The sequence below is a fragment of the Octopus bimaculoides genome, chromosome 2, assembly GCF_001194135.2.
Source record: "Octopus bimaculoides isolate UCB-OBI-ISO-001 chromosome 2, ASM119413v2, whole genome shotgun sequence".
Lineage (NCBI taxonomy): Eukaryota > Metazoa > Mollusca > Cephalopoda > Octopoda > Octopodidae > Octopus > Octopus bimaculoides.
In genome coordinates this window covers 17,148,599-17,166,709 of record NC_068982.1, presented here as the reverse complement: position 1 = coordinate 17,166,709, position 18,111 = coordinate 17,148,599, and the positions used below count along the sequence as shown (strand labels likewise).

General features: G+C 37.5%; 1 protein-coding gene across 1 annotated transcript in view; it reads left to right on the top strand.

Annotated features, from left to right (window-relative positions):
* Positions 1 to 18,111, top strand: part of LOC106879433 (arsenite methyltransferase) — a 38,499-nt gene that overhangs the window by 786 nt on the left and 19,602 nt on the right. The window contains exons 2-5 of the mRNA XM_052975128.1: positions 5,359 to 5,526; positions 8,818 to 8,968; positions 14,878 to 15,014; positions 17,011 to 17,101. Coding sequence (XP_052831088.1) covers positions 5,363 to 5,526; positions 8,818 to 8,968; positions 14,878 to 15,014; positions 17,011 to 17,101 — 543 coding nt within the window. The 5' untranslated portion in view covers positions 5,359 to 5,362. The remainder of the gene's footprint in view (positions 1 to 5,358; positions 5,527 to 8,817; positions 8,969 to 14,877; positions 15,015 to 17,010; positions 17,102 to 18,111) is intronic.

Genomic DNA, 18,111 nt, shown 5'->3' with positions numbered 1-18,111 from the left:
TATATATATATATATAACCCCAGGTCAAGCTTGATCGAAGTGGTCTTTAATCTGTATATTCCAGTTTTGATCTGCCAAGTCTTAAAAATTTTTTTTTTTTATCACGGCCAATATTGATAAATGTGGCCTTCCTTCGTTTTTAAGGCGATAGATGCAATTTGAAGGAATTTAGATGCTATTTCTAACGTGTAAGCACCCCTATTCTAGTTTTCTCCGAGAAGTCGATGTTATTCATTTGTTGTTCACTTATTTTCCTTTTGACGAAAGTAAACAATACGTACATTCGGTGTTTAGTGGTCAATATTAAGGTTGTTGTTACACCGAAAACGGGTGGTGTACGTATTCTTTACCTCCGCCCTTTCTTTTAATCTATTATCTTTGACCGGAGATTATTCGGTTAGACACCCGCACTTTAGTCATTTTGTATACTTCTTTTGTATTATTTGAACGGGTGGTAAGTGTACCATCTGCACTTGTGTTTCTTTTATGTTCATATTAAAAAAAAAAAAACATAGCACAACTTTGCATTCTTACTCCCGATACATTTCAGAAATATTCAGTACCTGTGTGTCTAGTCCGAAGAAGCATATAAGCACATGTTATTTATTGTTATTAGTTTTTACCTGTTCTCTTTATACCAGAACCTACCTGTTGACGAGAATAAACGTTCGTATAGTATATTGTGAGAAGTTAAAAAGCTATTGAAAACCTGGTAAAACTAGTTACTTGAAAGATGACAGAAAGAATATTATTTTTTCTTTATCAAATATAATTAGGACCAACTTAATTTACGATGAATATTTCATGCTTAATTTAGAGAATCGACTTCTTGAATTACATTTGTGGCATTAGTGGGCTTGTCGCCCCAACTGCTTGCCCGCAACTTGGGCACAGTACTCTGCATATTTTATAATTAGTGCGTATGCAAATTTTAAATAATAGATACAGCTTTTAGTATGCGTACTAGTATTTGCATTGGATATGAATTTGCTATCTATCATCTCCAAAAGCAATAAGTATGGTGGACTTCTATGTGGTATTTTGTGTCGTCAGATGTCCATAAAATCACACTACCCTGTTTAGAAATGCACTTACTGCATAATGAAATCCTGCATACGTTCTGCCTTAGAGCAAAACAGGATGCTATGACTTTGCTCAAACAACAGCTACAAGCTTCTGTTTTATCTTGTTCACTGTCAGTAACAAAATCATTATTGTCTACTGGAATATTGAATGATATTGACATTGCCAGAAAATACTGATGATATGCTGTTGCTGTCACTATTTTGCGACAAGGTAAATGAAAGCTATTTTGGTAAGTTTAACTGCAGGGGCTTGCGTTTGAGCCTGGAGAAAGTGCAGAAGTTTTACAAGATTGCATTACAGCTCTTTTTACAAGCTTTAGCGTTCCTCTAAGTTGCATATGAATATTTAAGTTCCTTTATGAGTTAGTCAGAGGTAACTGTGGAGTGTTCATACCCTTTCCAGGGTCTCCAAAACTGGGAACCTGCCCCCATATGCTTGCAACGGAGTATACTCTGCTAAAGGCACCAAAGGCAATCAGTGTATTTGGATTATCAAAGATTTAGTACTTGGTTCTATAAGCCATCCTCCCACGGAGAATGCGTCTGCATATTATGCACAATTCCTCCTATACTTTTCTTCTTCATTCCACCAATCTCACCATTGTGTTGACATACATGTCACTTGACCTTAATAAAGAGCATCCATATGTCCCTTAAATTACACTTTAACATCTTTAGAAATAAAAGGGTACATTAGATAATGTAGCCTTAAGTCACATCATTCATCCAAGATATATATTATATATATTACTAGCAGTATAGCCCGGCGCTGCTTGGGATTAAGCTAGGATTATTAAGTGATCAAGTGCTTTATTTCAAACCAAAATAAGTAACATGGACATCAGATTTGAGCGAAATCCATTGAAATTGGTTTGGCTGATAATGGTTTGCTGGAAATTTGATTGGGAAATCCCATAAGAAATCAGTTCATTGGTTATTTCCACTCATTGAGTGTTTTTTTTAAAGTTGCATTAGAGATCTGCATAGGAAAAGGTTGATCTGAAGGTTTGCATTGGGGATTGGAATGCTTTTGTTTATAAATCTGCTCACTCAAGATTGTCTTGGATCTAAACAACAACTGCGTCTTTAAGTGCTTTAAACTAATAAGGACACTGGATAAATTTTCAGCTTTCAACCATGGAGAAATACAATAAAGTGATTGGTTTGGTTATTAGACACTATCTTCCTTCTATTCTGCCTTTCTAAACCATCATCCAATTCAATATTCCTACCTTTATCCAAAATTTCTTGCTGTTCTCAACTTTGTTTCTTACTACTTAATGCTGAATGTCTGTCCCCAAATACTTCATCAAACAATATACAGAACTTGCTTTGAGTAGTTACTGTTGAATTGCAAATTACAAATTAACACATTAAATTCTAGTAACATTGAACTAAATCAGTGGTTCTCCTCTAAACTCCTATTTTTTTAACCTTTTGATTCCTATTTTACTCAGATGGCTCCTCATAGCCATTTAATGTTTAAAAACATCCTATTTTTCCTATTTATTTCTGTGTTCCTTTCTGTCAAAGAGCATAGGCTCGAAACGTAAAAGACTTTCTCACTTCCGGAGCGTTAAACTAATACATCTGTTTGTTGTTTACACACCCGTCTTCGTCTTTTGGTTTTTTTTTTGTAAATTCTCACTATATTTTTATATGATTTGGATACTATTAGGAATTGTATTAAAAGAATGAAAATATTTTGTGCATTGTAGAAGTATAGCCAATTTATTGCGGATATAGTTTAACAAGATCTTGTATGGACTCCGGTTGGAAACCACTAGATTAAATAATCAAATATAATAAGAATAATAATGAAATTATTGTGTATAGTGCTCAGGTGCACTACAACTCATCAAAGGTGCATGTATAGTATATGGAATTATGTACAAAAGTCAGGAAAGTGAACAGTATATGAGTCATGATATACATGTGTGCATGTGTATGGAGGTGGGGATATCAGATGTAGTGTTGGCAAATTTCAGGAAGCATGGAGGTTTTAAAGGATGCAATGTCTCGGCAACCAACAAGTGATGCAGATAGTTTTTCCATGCTTTAGCAATTCTAAGTGTGAAAAATGTTTCCAAAAGTCATAGGAGCTGTGCTTTTTTCTGACTTTGTGGGCATGCCCACGTGTATTAGACACATGGAACTCAAAAAGGTGTTCAAATATAATAAAATCAGAAACTGAAGTGTGTTTCATTGCTTTGAAGAGAGACTATATCTAATATTTTCATTCTTTGATGAAAGAATCTACTTAGAATATTTATTTTGGCAATTTTTTTTCTGGAGTTAAGCAGTGGTTTATTGCATGGGGCACAAAGTAGGTATGTTGTTTATTGTTTAGTTTATTATTGTATATTTGAAGATCACTGTTGGCTGCTACAGCCATACTCTTTACTCCTTTACTTGTTTCAGTCATTTGACTGCGGCCATGCTGGAGCACCGCCTTTTAGTCAAGCAAATTGACCCCAGGACTTATTCTTTGGAAGCCTAGTACTTATTCTATCGGTCACTTTTGCCGAACCACTAAGTTACGGGGACGTAAACACACCACCATCAGTTGTCAAATGATGCTTGGGGGACAAACACAGACACACATACATATATATATACATATATACGACAGGCTTCTTTCAGTTTCCGTCTACCAAATCCACTCACAAGGCTTTGGTCAGCCCGAGGCTATAGTAGAAGACACTTGTTCAAGGTACCACGCAGTGGGACTGAACCCGGAACCATGTGGTTGGTAAGCAAGCTACTTACCATACAGCCACTCCTACGCCTATGTTAATTTTAAACATAGAAATTGTATTGGACATTACTGAAATATTTTAACAGTAATAAGGAGATTAAGTAATAAAGGTATATTATCAACACAGGAAGTAGTAAGCTGCCCCCTTATCCATTATGCATGCAATCTCCCAGTTATTGAAATGTAATAATTTTTTTTTTTTTGTATTCAGTTTCTATTCTTCATAGAAGAGGCATGAGCAATATCAATGCAATAAATACTGTAAATAACTAATGTTATTTCAATATCTTTACCCTTCTACAAAAGTTTGGTTTGCTTTTTTGGTTCAGTCGAGTGGCACATAAACTTTTCACTGTCAGGGACCCTTTTGTTTAAATGAATTTTCTCTTTGACACCAGACTTTTGAAGTTTTTCTATTATCTGAATTGACTAACAACAAATTTATGTCAGTTTCATCTCTCTACTGAGAAAGAGAGAGAGACACACACACACACACACATATTCTTTTACTTGTTTCAGTCATTTCACTGCGGCCATGCTGGAGCACCACCCATAGGCGGATTAATCGATCCCAGGACTTCTTCTTTGTAAGCCTAGTACTTATTCTATCGGTCTCTCTTTGTCAAACTGCTAAGCGACAGTGATGTAAACACACTATCAGTTGTCAAGTGATGGTGTGGGGGACAAACACATACATACATATATATATACATATATATGACTGGCTTCTTTCAGTTTACGTCTACGAAATCCACTCACAAGGCTTTGGTAGGCCTGTGGCTATAGTAGAAGATACTTACCTATGGTGCCACACGGTGGGATTGAACCTGGAACCATGTGGTTGAGAAGCAAACTTCTTACCACACAGCCACTCCTGTACCTCTCTCTGTCTATATGTATATTATCATCATTTAACATCTGTTGTCCATGCTAGCATGGGTTGGATGGTATGACAAAAGCTTGCAAGCTGAGGAGTTGCACCAGACTCCTATCTGATTTGGCATGGTTTCTACAGCTGGATGCCCTTCCTATCACCAACCACTTTACAGTGTGTGCTGGGTGCTTTTACGTAGCACTACACAGATGCTTGTATGTAGCACTGCACAAGCACTTTTATGTGTTGCCACACAGTGCTTTCATGTGCTGTCACACGGGCTCTATTATGTGCCACCGCACAGGTGCTTTACACCACCAGCAGGATTGGTCTTAACACTTCTGCTAAAGGTGGTGCTCCAGCATGGCTGCAGTCAAATTACTGAAAGAAGTAAAAGAATAAAAGAAATACTGCATCCTTTTAAAATTTTGAATAGAGCTCATGGATCCCCCAGTACTAACTTTGTGGAATTTCAGGAGTTTGTACACTCCAGGCTGGGAAGTACTGGTTTTGTCAAAGGAAATCGTTATTATTTAATTTCAGTTTGTAAGAGATAGTAATTTATTCATAAAATTTTCTGACATATCAAGCTCAAAATATTTCTCTATTTCTTTCTCTCTTTGCATGTATTGTTACCAAAGTACAATGTGTGACAAAGCTGTTTATGACCAAGTCAAAGATTATTATGGCAAGAAGGTCAAAAAGACTACAGATCTTAAGCTGAGTGCTTGCACAGTTTCTGCTGGCACTGGAATGAGTAAACATGCCAAAGAGGCTCTAGCATCAGTACACGAAGAAGTCTGCAAAAAGTAAGTACAATAAATTATAATGGAATCTCCTGTTAAATCCTTTTGATACCATCTGAGACTACTCTTGGTTTTTGTGATACAAACTGCCTGTTTTAAAGTGATCAAAATTAACTTTCAATCAGAATTTCATGTTAATTTCTGTTGCAAATCAAAGCTTAATAATAACAAAATCATTTAAAAAATTCTTAACTTTTTTTTTCAAAATTAATTTTTCAAAATAAATTTTTTCAAAATTAATTTTTTTTAAATAAAAACAATATAAAGTAGTTGTATGCTGTCAACTTAACGTGATAGTCCCATGACGGGAATCATACTACTGCTGTTTAGCCCTAGGAAGCTGCACTGCTTCCTGTTGGCTTTGACACATTTCCTGTGTCCTTATGTTTACGAGGGGGAGACAAGCACCTCCACCCAGCCAAGCCTGCGTTGACAGCATACAACTACTTTATCGTAACACTGCTGCTTAAGTCTCTCTGAGAGATTTAGAAATATATCATTTCTAATTTTTGAAATCAGTGAATGTATTTCACTAGAATTATTATATGTTTACAAGAGCTTGACAGGCATCTTCGACTAGCCAGTAATGCTACTCCAGACTGATGACGAGAAAAGACTCAGAAACATGTCTCTGGGTGGAGGTGCTTGTCTCCCCCTCGTAAACATAAGGACACAGGAAGTGTGTCAAGGCTGACAGGAAGTGGTGCAGCTTCCTAGGGCTAAATAGCAGTAGTATGATTCCCGTCATGGGACTGTTACGTTGAGTTGACAGCACATACAACTACTTTATCGTATCACTACTGCTTAAGTCTCTCTGAGAGATTTAGAAATGTATCATTTCTAAAAAACAATATATTTCAATGGAAATATGGTTACAAAAAGTTTAATGCTTTGTTTACTAGAATTTAGTAAAGATCCCTAGCATTTTATATTGGTTTCAAATTTTGCTATAAGGCCAGCAAATTTGGGGGAGGGGGTTAAGTCAATTGCATTGACCTCAGTGTTCAACTGGTATTTATTTTATTGACTTTGAAAGCATGAAAAGCAAAGTCGACTTCGGTCAAATTTGAGTCAGAACCTAAAAACGGACGAGATGCTGCTAAGCATTTTGCCTGACCTGCTGATGATTCAGCCAGTTTGCTGCCTTTCTCGTGTTTTATATTAGAATCACCGTAGAGAGTAGTGCAATAGTATGTATGTACAGTTAGTGCTCTGTATAGGTTTTATTGATTTCTTATAACAGTGGTACTATGTATGTCTGAAATAGTAACTTCTAACACTATTCCAGTTGACATTGTTATCTAACCATAGATAACTTTGATCAAAAGCATTCCAGATATGACTGTCTTGTCTTTTTTCCAGACAGTATATTTAAGATTGTGGAGGTACAGTGGCCCAGTAGTTAGGGTAGCGGACTCATGGTCTTTAAATTGCAGTTTCGATTCCCAGATGGCATTGTGAATGTTTATTGAGTGGAAACGCCTCAAGCCCCACAAGGCTCTGGTAGGGGTTGGTGGCGAACCCTGCTGTACTTTTTCACCATAACTTTCTCTCACTCTTACTTCCTGTTTCTGTTGCACCTGTATTTCAAAGGGCCAGCCTTGTCACACTGTGTCACGCTGAATATCCCCGAGAACTACGTTAAGGGTGCATGTGTCTGTGGAGTGCTCAGCCACTTGCACGTTAATTTCATGAGCAGGCTGTTCCGTTGACTGGAACATCTGGAACCCCCGTCGTTGTAAACAACAAAGTGCCATGATATTTAAGATTACATTATCCAATGTAACTTGTTTTTAAGACGGTAGCTTGTGATTTGAAGTAAGATTTGACTTCTATTTCTACCAGGTTAATCAACCACATAATGGCTCTCCTGTTTTATTATTGTTGCTGCTTAGCTCCAGTTTGAGCAAATCTATAGTCAGAGGCTTTCCAGCTGTGACCATCTCATCTTATTTTTAGATATAGCATATCCATGTCTATAATATTCTTCCTTTTTTAAAATGGTAGGTTATGACTCCTTGTTTGTTCGTGCTAGCTATTGTTTGTGTATTACGCATGTGTGGAGGCGCAATTGCCCAGTGGTTAGGGCAGCGGACTCGCGGTCATAGGATCGCGGTTTCGATTCTCAGACCGGGCGTTGTGAGTGTTTATTGAGCGAAAACACCTAAAGCTCCACGAGGCTCCGGCAGGGGATGGTGGTGAACCCTGCTGTACTCTTTCACCAAAATTTTCTCTTACTCTTACTTCCTGTTTCTGTTGTGCCTGTAATTCAAAAGGTCAGCCTTGTCACACTGTGTCACGCTGAATATCCCCGAGAACTACGTTACGGGTACACGTGTCTGTGGAGTGCTCAGCCACTTGCACGTTAATTTAACGAGCAGGCTGTTCCGTTGATCGGATCGACTGGAACCCTCGACTTCGTAAGCGATGGAGTGCCAACAAACATTACGCATGCATAAGAAGTCCTCTGAACTTCATCATCATCAAAATTATTTTACATAAACTTTCGTTGCTTGCATCGGATGGATGAATTTTCAGAGAGAGCCAACTCTGTAAAAGTGTACAGTGCACTCTGTAAAATGTCTGGGATTAGGAAAGGCATCCAGCCATTGAAACCATGCCAAAGATGATACAGGAGCTTGATGCAGCCCTGCCGCTCACTGGTCCCCTCTCAAATTGTCCTGCCCATGCCAACATAGAAAGTGGACATTAAATGATGGTGATAATATCATTAATATATATATATAAACAAAATGTCACTGGAATTTACTTACTATCTCATACTCTTTTACTCTTTTACTTGTTTCTGTCATTTGACTGGGGCCATACTGGAGCACCGCCTTTAGTCAAGAAAATCGACCCCAGGACTTATTCTTTGTAAGCCTAGTACTTATTCTATCGATCTCTTTTTGCCGAACCGCTAAGTTATGGGGACGTAAACACACCAGCGTCGGTTGTCAAGCGATGTTGGGGGGGCAAACACAGACACACAAACATATATACACACATACATATATATATATATACATATATATACGACGGGCTTCTTTCAGTTTCCGTCTACCAAATCCACTCACAAGGCTTTGGTTGGCCCGTGGTTATAGTAGAAGATACTTGCCCAAGGTGCCACACAGTGGGACTGAACCCGGAACCACGTGGTTCATAAGCAAGATACTTACCACACAGCCACTATTCATTTCACTTCATATGTTTCTCTTCCTCTCTGTGTATTCGTGTGTGTGTGTGTATATCTCAGCATATTGTCTATTATTATTTTAACTATTATACATTCAGATATTATGGATGTGGACTTGTGATTCCTGAGGGCCTGGAAGGCATGAAGATGCTTGATTTGGGAAGTGGAAGTGGACAAGATTGTTTTGTTTTATCAAAACTGGTTGGACCCGAAGGTTATGTAGTTGGTATTGATATGACACAAGAACAGGTAACACGACTCTAAATGTTTCCTTTACTTTTCTTTTCATTTCAGAGTTATTAACTGACAAAAGTTTTGGTCTAAAAACATTCTTTCACAATGATTGGATAAAATAATGTTATGTCAAGAAGGTGATGTATTGGCAGACTAGTTAGAGAGTAGGAAAAAAATATTAAACACGCGCACTACTTGCTTGGTCTTTACTTCAGCTTCATCATCATCATCGTTTAACGTCCGCTTTTCATGCTAGCATAGGTTGGACGATTTGACTGAGGACTGGCAAGCCAGAAGGCTGCACCAGGCTTCAATCTGATCTGGCAGAATTTCTACAGTTGGATGCCCTTCCTAACGCCAACCTACCCTTCATTATTATTATTACCTCTGCCTTAGCGAAGGCTGAGGTATTGTTTTCAGTTGCGTTTGTTTGTTTGTTTGTCCGTCGACCAGATATCTCAAGAACCGCTGGATAGATTCGGATGAAACTTTCAGGGATGTTTGGCCTCATGACTGGCATGAACTGATTTGATTTTGGTATTGATCTGGTACCACACAAGGATTCTGGATTATTTTTCTGTTTTTTTTTACTTAATTTTTGAGAGCGATCAGGTTCATTTTTAGTATTCTCGTTTCTGAGAGCAATCGAGTTTATTTCAGATATTCTCATTTTAAAAATCATCTCTGGCTAATCGTTGAGAGGACGTTGGTGTTGCCTTGGCAGAGGTTTGCACTCTCTGAGTGCTCTTGTTTTCAATATTTTTGTTTCTTTGTCAAAACTCTTTTGTTACACGCCCTGTGACCTCTTCAGTAACTCTTTATCCCACATGCCTCCTCTTGCTTTGCTTAGCCCCAAAATACTTATCTATTTTGAATTCAAATCTCAGCAAGGTCAACTTTAGCTTTTATCCTTCTGTGGTTGAAATGAAAATAAGTACCAGTGAAGTATTACAGCTGATGTAAGAATAGACTGTTCTTTCCAATCAAATTTGTAGTCATGTGCCGCTGACTTATGAATTGATGATCTAGCATTAGTTACTATAATTTATTTATTCATATATATACTTTTCTACTCTAGGCATAAGGCCCAAAATTTATGGGGAGGGGCCAGTCAATTAGATCGAGCTCAGTATGCAACTGGTACTTAATTTATTGACCCCAAAAGCATGAACGGCAAAGTCGACTTCAGCAGAATTTGAACACAGAACATAAAGACAGATGAAATACCACTAAGCATTTCGCCTGGCATGCTAACATTTCTGCTAGCTCACTGCCTTTTATATACTCATATATATAGGTGCAGGCATGGCTGTGTGGTAAGCAGGTTCCTTTCAACCACATGGCTCTGGGTTCAGTCCCACTGCATAGCACTTAGTGTCTTCTATTATAGCCCTGTCATTGACTGAAGCCTTGTAAGTAGACTTGGTAGATGGAAACTGAAGGAAGTCCTTTGTATATACACATGTATATAAATGTATGTGTGACTGTCTCCACTTCTCTTGGCATCACAAGATAATTGTAAATGAGTGTTATCATTATGCAAGCAGTATCCTTTATTTCTAAATGTTTGATGATGGGAAAACATTGCCTTACTTGGAAACTGGTGAACGTTGGCTACAGGAAGGGCATCTGGCTGTAGAAAATCTGCCTCGGTGAGCTGGGAAAAGTGGCCATTAAAACAATGATGACAATGATGTTGATTTTACATATTATGGTTAGTCCTGCAGTAAGGTTCATGACTAGGTTCTTGTTTGGCTCCTAAGGTTAGTTTTTATGAAATATGCCTGTAATCATAGTCATTGTAAACATGAGTATCTTTTCTTTACTGCATACCGTATCCAGGACTATATTACGCTAAATGTCCTTCCATTCGTTTTGTTAAGCTAGGGAGATTTAACTGTTATTTCAAGAACATCCAGCATCCATGTAAAGACATCTTCATTGGTTTCCACTCGTATTCAAAGTAATTTTTTTTTTCGCATATATGACATTCATGCAAAACTTATTTATTTTAATATTAATCTCTGATTACAGCAAAATATCTTCCGTATCTGTATTTTATTATAGTCAAACCACTGATTAGCACAACTGGTCATAGTACGCTGGCTGGAATATAAGAAAAACTTGTCCCTCTGTTAATTTGCAGCACCATCCTTTTACAATATTTGATGCTGTAGAGGAGATAACTACTCCAAAATGTATGCATCCATCAGTCTGGATAGGGAACACTTCAAACTGACTTGGTGTGTTTACACTTGTTTATCTATAGTGAGAAATTTTCTCAATGACAAAAATACAGTAAACGACTTCCTTATGAATTCAAATGTGCCTCAAGCATTTTTGAACAGGTAACATGTTTATATATAGGTTTTCCAATTTGTATTTTCTTGTGTTTTGACTGCATTCCTTTACATTCTGATTTGTAATCAAGCTGGAGTCAGTTACGCTATTTATCTTTCCAAGTTAGTAAAATAAATATCAGACATATACTCATCATCATCATTTAATGTTCGTTTTCCATGCTGGCATGGGTTGGATGGTTTGACAGGAGCTGGAGGGCTGCACCAGGCTCCAGTTATCTGTTTTGGCATAGTTTCTACTGCTAGATACCCTTCCTAACACCAACCACTTTACAATGTACCAGGTGCTTTTTACATGCTTTTGGCACAAGTGCTTTCATGTGGTACTGGTATGGTTGCTTTTTATGTGGCATAAATCTACTAAGCCCTTTTTACGAAATTTCTAGCTATGTGAAGTCAGAAATCATTATTAATCTCAACACCGAGCGATGAGACTGTCGACTGTTTTGCATTCCAATCTGTTTAAATTTTGCATTCAAGTTTTGCTGATGAAATAAATATCCCTAAGATGATAATATTGAATAATTGATTTGTACCATAACACTGTTGCTGCTCAAATAACGTGTGACGTTGTGTCTACAATAAATTTTTATCACCCATTAAATATCCAAAGGTTGATAAAGCACTTCTTATCTGACAGTTTATACAGTTTCATTCAGCTGTCAGGCCACTTGTGTGATAAGGGAGATAATGCCTTTCACCAGCTGTATAAACACGGACGTGATAAAAAGCATATATATATATATGTGTGTGTGTGTGTATATATATATATATATATATATATATATATGCGAGTAAAAATAAATACAAAAAAGGTGTTTTTTTTTGTTTTTTTTCGGCCATGACGAAGGGAAATAGCCCTGAAACTCGAGTCGCCTTTATATATTTATATATTTGATCCTTTATATTGAACACTCAATATTTCATCTACATTCAATACTTTCTTTCATGGTGCCATCCATTTTTATTTTATTTTATTTTATATTATATATTGTATATTATATTATATATTCCATATTCTATACCCCACATTGGTTCTGCAGGAATATAAATAAAACATAAAAAACAGACAGTGTTGGAACTCCCTTAAACAAAATAACATACACACACACACACACACACACACACACACACACACACACACACACACACACACACACACACACACACGAGTATGTGTGTATGTATATATACGAATAGATAAAAACGAGGCGGGGTTTATTGACATTTGAGATGTAGATGTTTGTGTACATATTCAGATGTACAGGTACAGTTGCTTTCCAACCATGCGGTCTCGGGTTCAGAGCCACGCTGTGTGGCACCTTAGATAAGTGCGTTATACTGTAGCCTTGGGCCGACCAAAGTCTTGCGAGTGTATTTGTTACATGTAAAGTGTAATAAGTTCGTCGTGTGTGTGTATACACCCTTGTTTTGGAATTACGTGATGGTTGCAAACAAGCATTACCGTCGTGTTTCTAGTCTTCTAAAACACATCTGACCACAGGGAAATATTACCTTTCCTAGAAACAGATGAGGGTTGGCGACTGGAAGGGAATCTGACCGTAGAAAATCTGCCTCAACAAAATTCCGTCTGATCTAGGCAAGCGTGGAAAAGTAGACGTTAAACGATTATGATGATAAAATGAGCCACAGAAAATAACTCAACCGGGTCATGGGAGTTATTTCCCTTAGTTCATTTTCTTGTATTTTTAATTTTGCAAAATATAATATTGCTCGATGCTGTTCGTAACTCTTTTTCTGTATTCGAAACTCTTATGAAGTGAAATACAAGTTGGTTAGACTACACTGATGAGGACCAATAGATCGAAACGCCCATAGTGTCCCTTGTTTGCAAACTAAATTCGACTTAGAAAAATTAATTTTAAATCTCCCCTTGCGTCTTAGGGTTTATAATTATTATGGTTTTCTTTTGGTTTTCTTTTTCCAACCAAGAAGGATATTCTAATTTGGTTCAAATTTTTTGCACCTATTAACTTTATACACCCACACACATGGATAAATTGACTTTATTCATGTGGTTAAGAAGCTTGCTCTCCAACATGATTGTATAAGATTAAACGCTAAGCATGCTGATTAAAGTACTGAAGTAATTAATTATTTAATTTCATTCATTACCTTCTCAAGAGATACTACTTACGAAATTATATCATTAAAATATATGTAAAGGGTGAAGCCTTATTATTCCCCTGTTATTTAGTCTTTATCTTTTACCCGTTACAGTCATTACATTGTGGCCATACTGGGGCACCACCTTGAAGAATTTTTAGTTGTATGAATCATTCCTAGTACAGTAATCCCTCAACTATCACGGGTGTTACATTCCAAAATCCCTTGCAATAGGTGAAAATCCACGAAGTAGAAACAGCACTGTACTGTATATTTTTTAAAAATATTTTTGTAATTTGTATATATTCATTTTATTATAAATACAATACAAAATATATAGAAAGGCCTATCAAGAAAAGATATATATAGGCCTAGGAGTGGCTGTGTGGTAAGTAGCTATAGGTGTAAATATAATCAAATTATTATTGTATATTTAAAATTGTAAATATTTAATCGATACAGCTACTTCACCCCTTTTGTTTGTCTGTCTTTGTTCGTCCCCTCTTAGTAATGCCTTTATGGCAAATATTTATGAAATAAAGTAGCTATAGGCGTAGGAGTGGCTGTGTAGTAAGTAGCTTGCTTACCAACCACATGGTTTCGGGTTCAGTCCCACTGCTTGGCACCTTTGGCAAGTGTCTTCTACTATAGCCTCGGGCCGACAAAAGCCTTGTGAGTGGATTTGGTAGACGGAAACTGAAAGAAGCCCATCGTATATATCATCATCATCATCATCGTTTAACGTCTGCTTTCCATGCTAGCATGGGTTGGACTATTTGACTGAGGACTGGTAAAACCGGATAGCAACACCAGCCTCCAATCTGATTTGGCAGAGTTTCTACAGCTGGATGCCCTTCCTAACGCCAACCACTCCGAGAGTGTAGTGGGTGCTTTTACGTGTCACCTGCATGAAGGCCAGTCAGGCAGTACGTATGTATATATATATATGTATGCATGTGTATATGTTTCATTTAGCTGTCAAGCCACCCTAACCCTAATCCTTTTGTCTCCATAAAAAGAGGTAAAAATTCTCTCAGTTTCTATCTACTAAATCCACTCACATGGCTTTGGTTAACCCGAAGCTATAGTAGAAGACACTTTCCTAAGGTGCCATGCTGTGGAACAATCCGGAACCATGTGGTTGGGAGGCAAACTTCTTACTACACATGCACCTAACCCATGCCAGCATGGAAAATGGACGTTAAATGACTATGATGAAAATGCATATACATATATATATGCATGTTTGTTTATGCTGTATCTCTCTCTGTTCACCTGCAATGTAGATTGGTAAATATGTACCAGACTGAAATAGAACTGTAATTCCTATGATTAACAACACCCATGTAGGTAGTGCCACAGAAATGATTGAAACCAATTTAAGAAAATGCAGTTATCTCATTAAGATAAACTTACATATATTTGTCATTATTCCAGCTAGATGTTGCTAATCAATACATAGACTATCATACCAAACTGTATGACTACAAGAATCCCAATGTCAAATTTGTGAAAGGCTACATTGAACGCCTTACAGAGGCAGGATTGGAAGAAAACTCTTTCGATATAATTATGTAAGTATTTCAGTTTATCATAAAATGTTAACTTTGTTACTTTGTCATTCATTCCAATTTCAGTGCCGGAATAATCTGAATACCAAAGGGTTAATCACATATTCCATGCTTGCATGAGTTATATGGAATTTGTTGAAAGAGATTTTCTTCAGCCTGACGCTCTTTGTGTTGCCTGTTGCCAACACTTACCAGGACTCCTGGTATGTTGTTGGCACTCCGTCGCTTACGACGTCGAGGGTTCCAGTTGATCCGATCAACAGAACAGCCTGCTCGTGAAATTAATGTGCAAGTGGCTGAGCACTCCACAGACACGTGTGCCCTTAACATAGTTCTCGGGGATATTCAGCATGACAGTGTGACAAGGCTGACCCTTTGAAATACAGGTACAACAGAAACAGGAAGAAAGAGTGAGAGAAAGTTGTGGTAGAAGAGTACAGCAGGATTCACCACCATCCCCTGCTGGAGCCTCATAGAGCTTTAGGTGTTTTTGCTCAATAAACACTCACAACGCCTGGTCTGGGAATCAAAACCACGATCCTATGACTGCGAGTCCGCTGCCCTAACCACTGGGTCATTTCGCCTCCACGGCCTGGCATGGAAGACAGAAAACAAACAACATTTCTTGCATGCTGTTGATTCTTATTTACACTTGTCATATGATGTTGAGACAAGGGTACACGCATGCGCGCGTGCACATATAAGATGGGCTTCAACACAGTTTCTGTCTACCAAATACAGTTATAAGGCATTGGTCGATCCAGGACCATAGTAGAAGACACTTGCCCAAGGTGCTGCATTTTGGAATTGAACTTGAAACCACTTGGTTAGGAAGCAAGCTTTTTAATCACACCACCATGCTTGCATCTATAGATGTAATTGTTTATACACTATAAAGTAGTGCTCCAGCTTGATCTTAGTCAAATCACTGAAAGCAGCCAAATAATAAAAGAATTACATATGTAGTGTGTATAAGGACTTCATCATCTGACACAGGATCACCTCCTCCAATGCTCCATCCCCACTTGAAAGTTTTTTTTTTGTCCTGCAAGTACTTGGTAACCCTGTCAGTGCAGGTGCCACTTAAAAGCACCCAGTCCACACTATAAAGTGGTTTGGAAGGGCATCCAGCTGTAAAAACTTTGCCAAAACTGACCTCACCTGTGCTCATACCACATAAAAAGCACTAAGTCCACTCTACTGAGTGGGTGGTGTTTGGAAGGGCATCCAGCTATTAAGATCCTGCCAAAACAGTGACAGAAGTCTGGTGCAGGCTTCTGCCTGGCCTGCTCTTGTGAAACCGTCCCACTCATGCTAGCATGGAAGGCAGACATTAAACTATGATGATAATAATGTTTATCCTACATCATAAAACAATAATTACTTGACTTTTCATGGTTGGAGTCTGGGGTAAACGGTGACAGTTTGCATTGGCAAACAATGGTATTAGCAAATCTGAGAGAGTTTCCATTAAAGGGTTGTATCCTGGAGCATCAGCTTCCTCGACTCCTTACAGTCACCGATTTACTATTTTCACTTTTGGCTCTCATTGCTTGAAGGAATAACATTTCTGATGTTCAGGCATTTCCCAAAGCTATTACTCATCATCCAACACATGTTGGCAGGGTTGGATGATTTAACAGGAGCTGGCAAGCCAGAGGGCTGCATCAGGCCCCAGTTGTTTGTTTTGGCATGGTTTCTACAACTGAATGCACTTCTTAATGCCAACTATTTTACAGAGTGTACTGGGCGCCTTTTATGTGGTGCTGGCACAGGTGTTTTATTATGTGGCACCAACATAGGTCCCACTCATGCCAACTCAGAAAACTGATGGTGATGATGACAACAATGACAGATACTGATTTTGACATTCTATGTCCTTATGTACAGAATGAATTATTGACAATTTCTATAATAGTATTCATTTTGCTTTCCATTTCTAGTTTTGTCATTCTTCTCCAATTTTCTATTTTATAATTATTTCATATTTTTGTTTCAGATCAAACTGTGTCATTAATTTGTCTCCTGATAAAAGAGCAGTTTTATCCCAAAGTTACAAAATACTTAAAGTAAGTTATTCACTAAAACAAAACCTATAACAAAATGGTTTATTTCCTTTGTCATTATTCCTATTAGGTTTTTCTATATGATGTTTTATAGGTAGAAATTAATCCCTGGGAAAATATTCAAAACATTGAATCAAGATAGGGTAACTTGTTGTATAAAGATTAAATATTAGTTGAGAAAAACCACTTCTGACTCTTTCTGGAAGCATGTCAAGGTGCCAAATACTGCTGCCATATATAGGAGGGGGTGCTGAAAGTTTCTGGCTTTAAGAGCATTGTGAAAGGCCTGGTTGGTGAGGCCCAACCTTCCGAAATCTTTTACAGGGTTTAGAAAAACTGAAGGACCGCTGCAATAAGTGTGTGAATCTGAGAAGGGGAATGTGTTGAATAAAATTATAATTAACTGATCCTCCTATATTTTCTTTTACCCAAAGCTAGGAACTTTTCAGCACCCCTTCTTATGACCCTTTAGCCAGGATATGACCACAGTTTTCAGCAGTGTCACATAGCTGTCTGAGTTAATCCTAAAAGTGAAGTAAATACTTGGTATTGCTGATAACACGTTTATAATTAATTTTCAGAGGTGAAAATTGGGATATTTTCAATGTGTATGATATATAATTTGCATGAGTAGGTTTACTTCTGTTTTTTTATTAAACGAAATTCATGTTCACTAGACATTGCTCCTTTGGATTCTCATTTATTCCTGACTTTTAGCCCTTTAACATTTAAACCAGTCATCGCCAGCCCAAATATTTTAACCGTTTTGTGTTCAAACTGACCAGATCTGGCCTCTCACTCCTATCCTACATTGTTATTCTAAGAATATAGAATCAAATCATCATCGAAATCTTGAAGCTACAGGATAGTGTATGATTACTTCAAAACAATGTGAATAAACAAACATTACATTAGAATAATCTGAATGCTAAAGGGTCGAACAACACCTTTACGTTAATTATGTGACATTAATGGTTTATATTGTTCAACTGCTTCTATTACATAATTTGAATATATATATATATATATATATA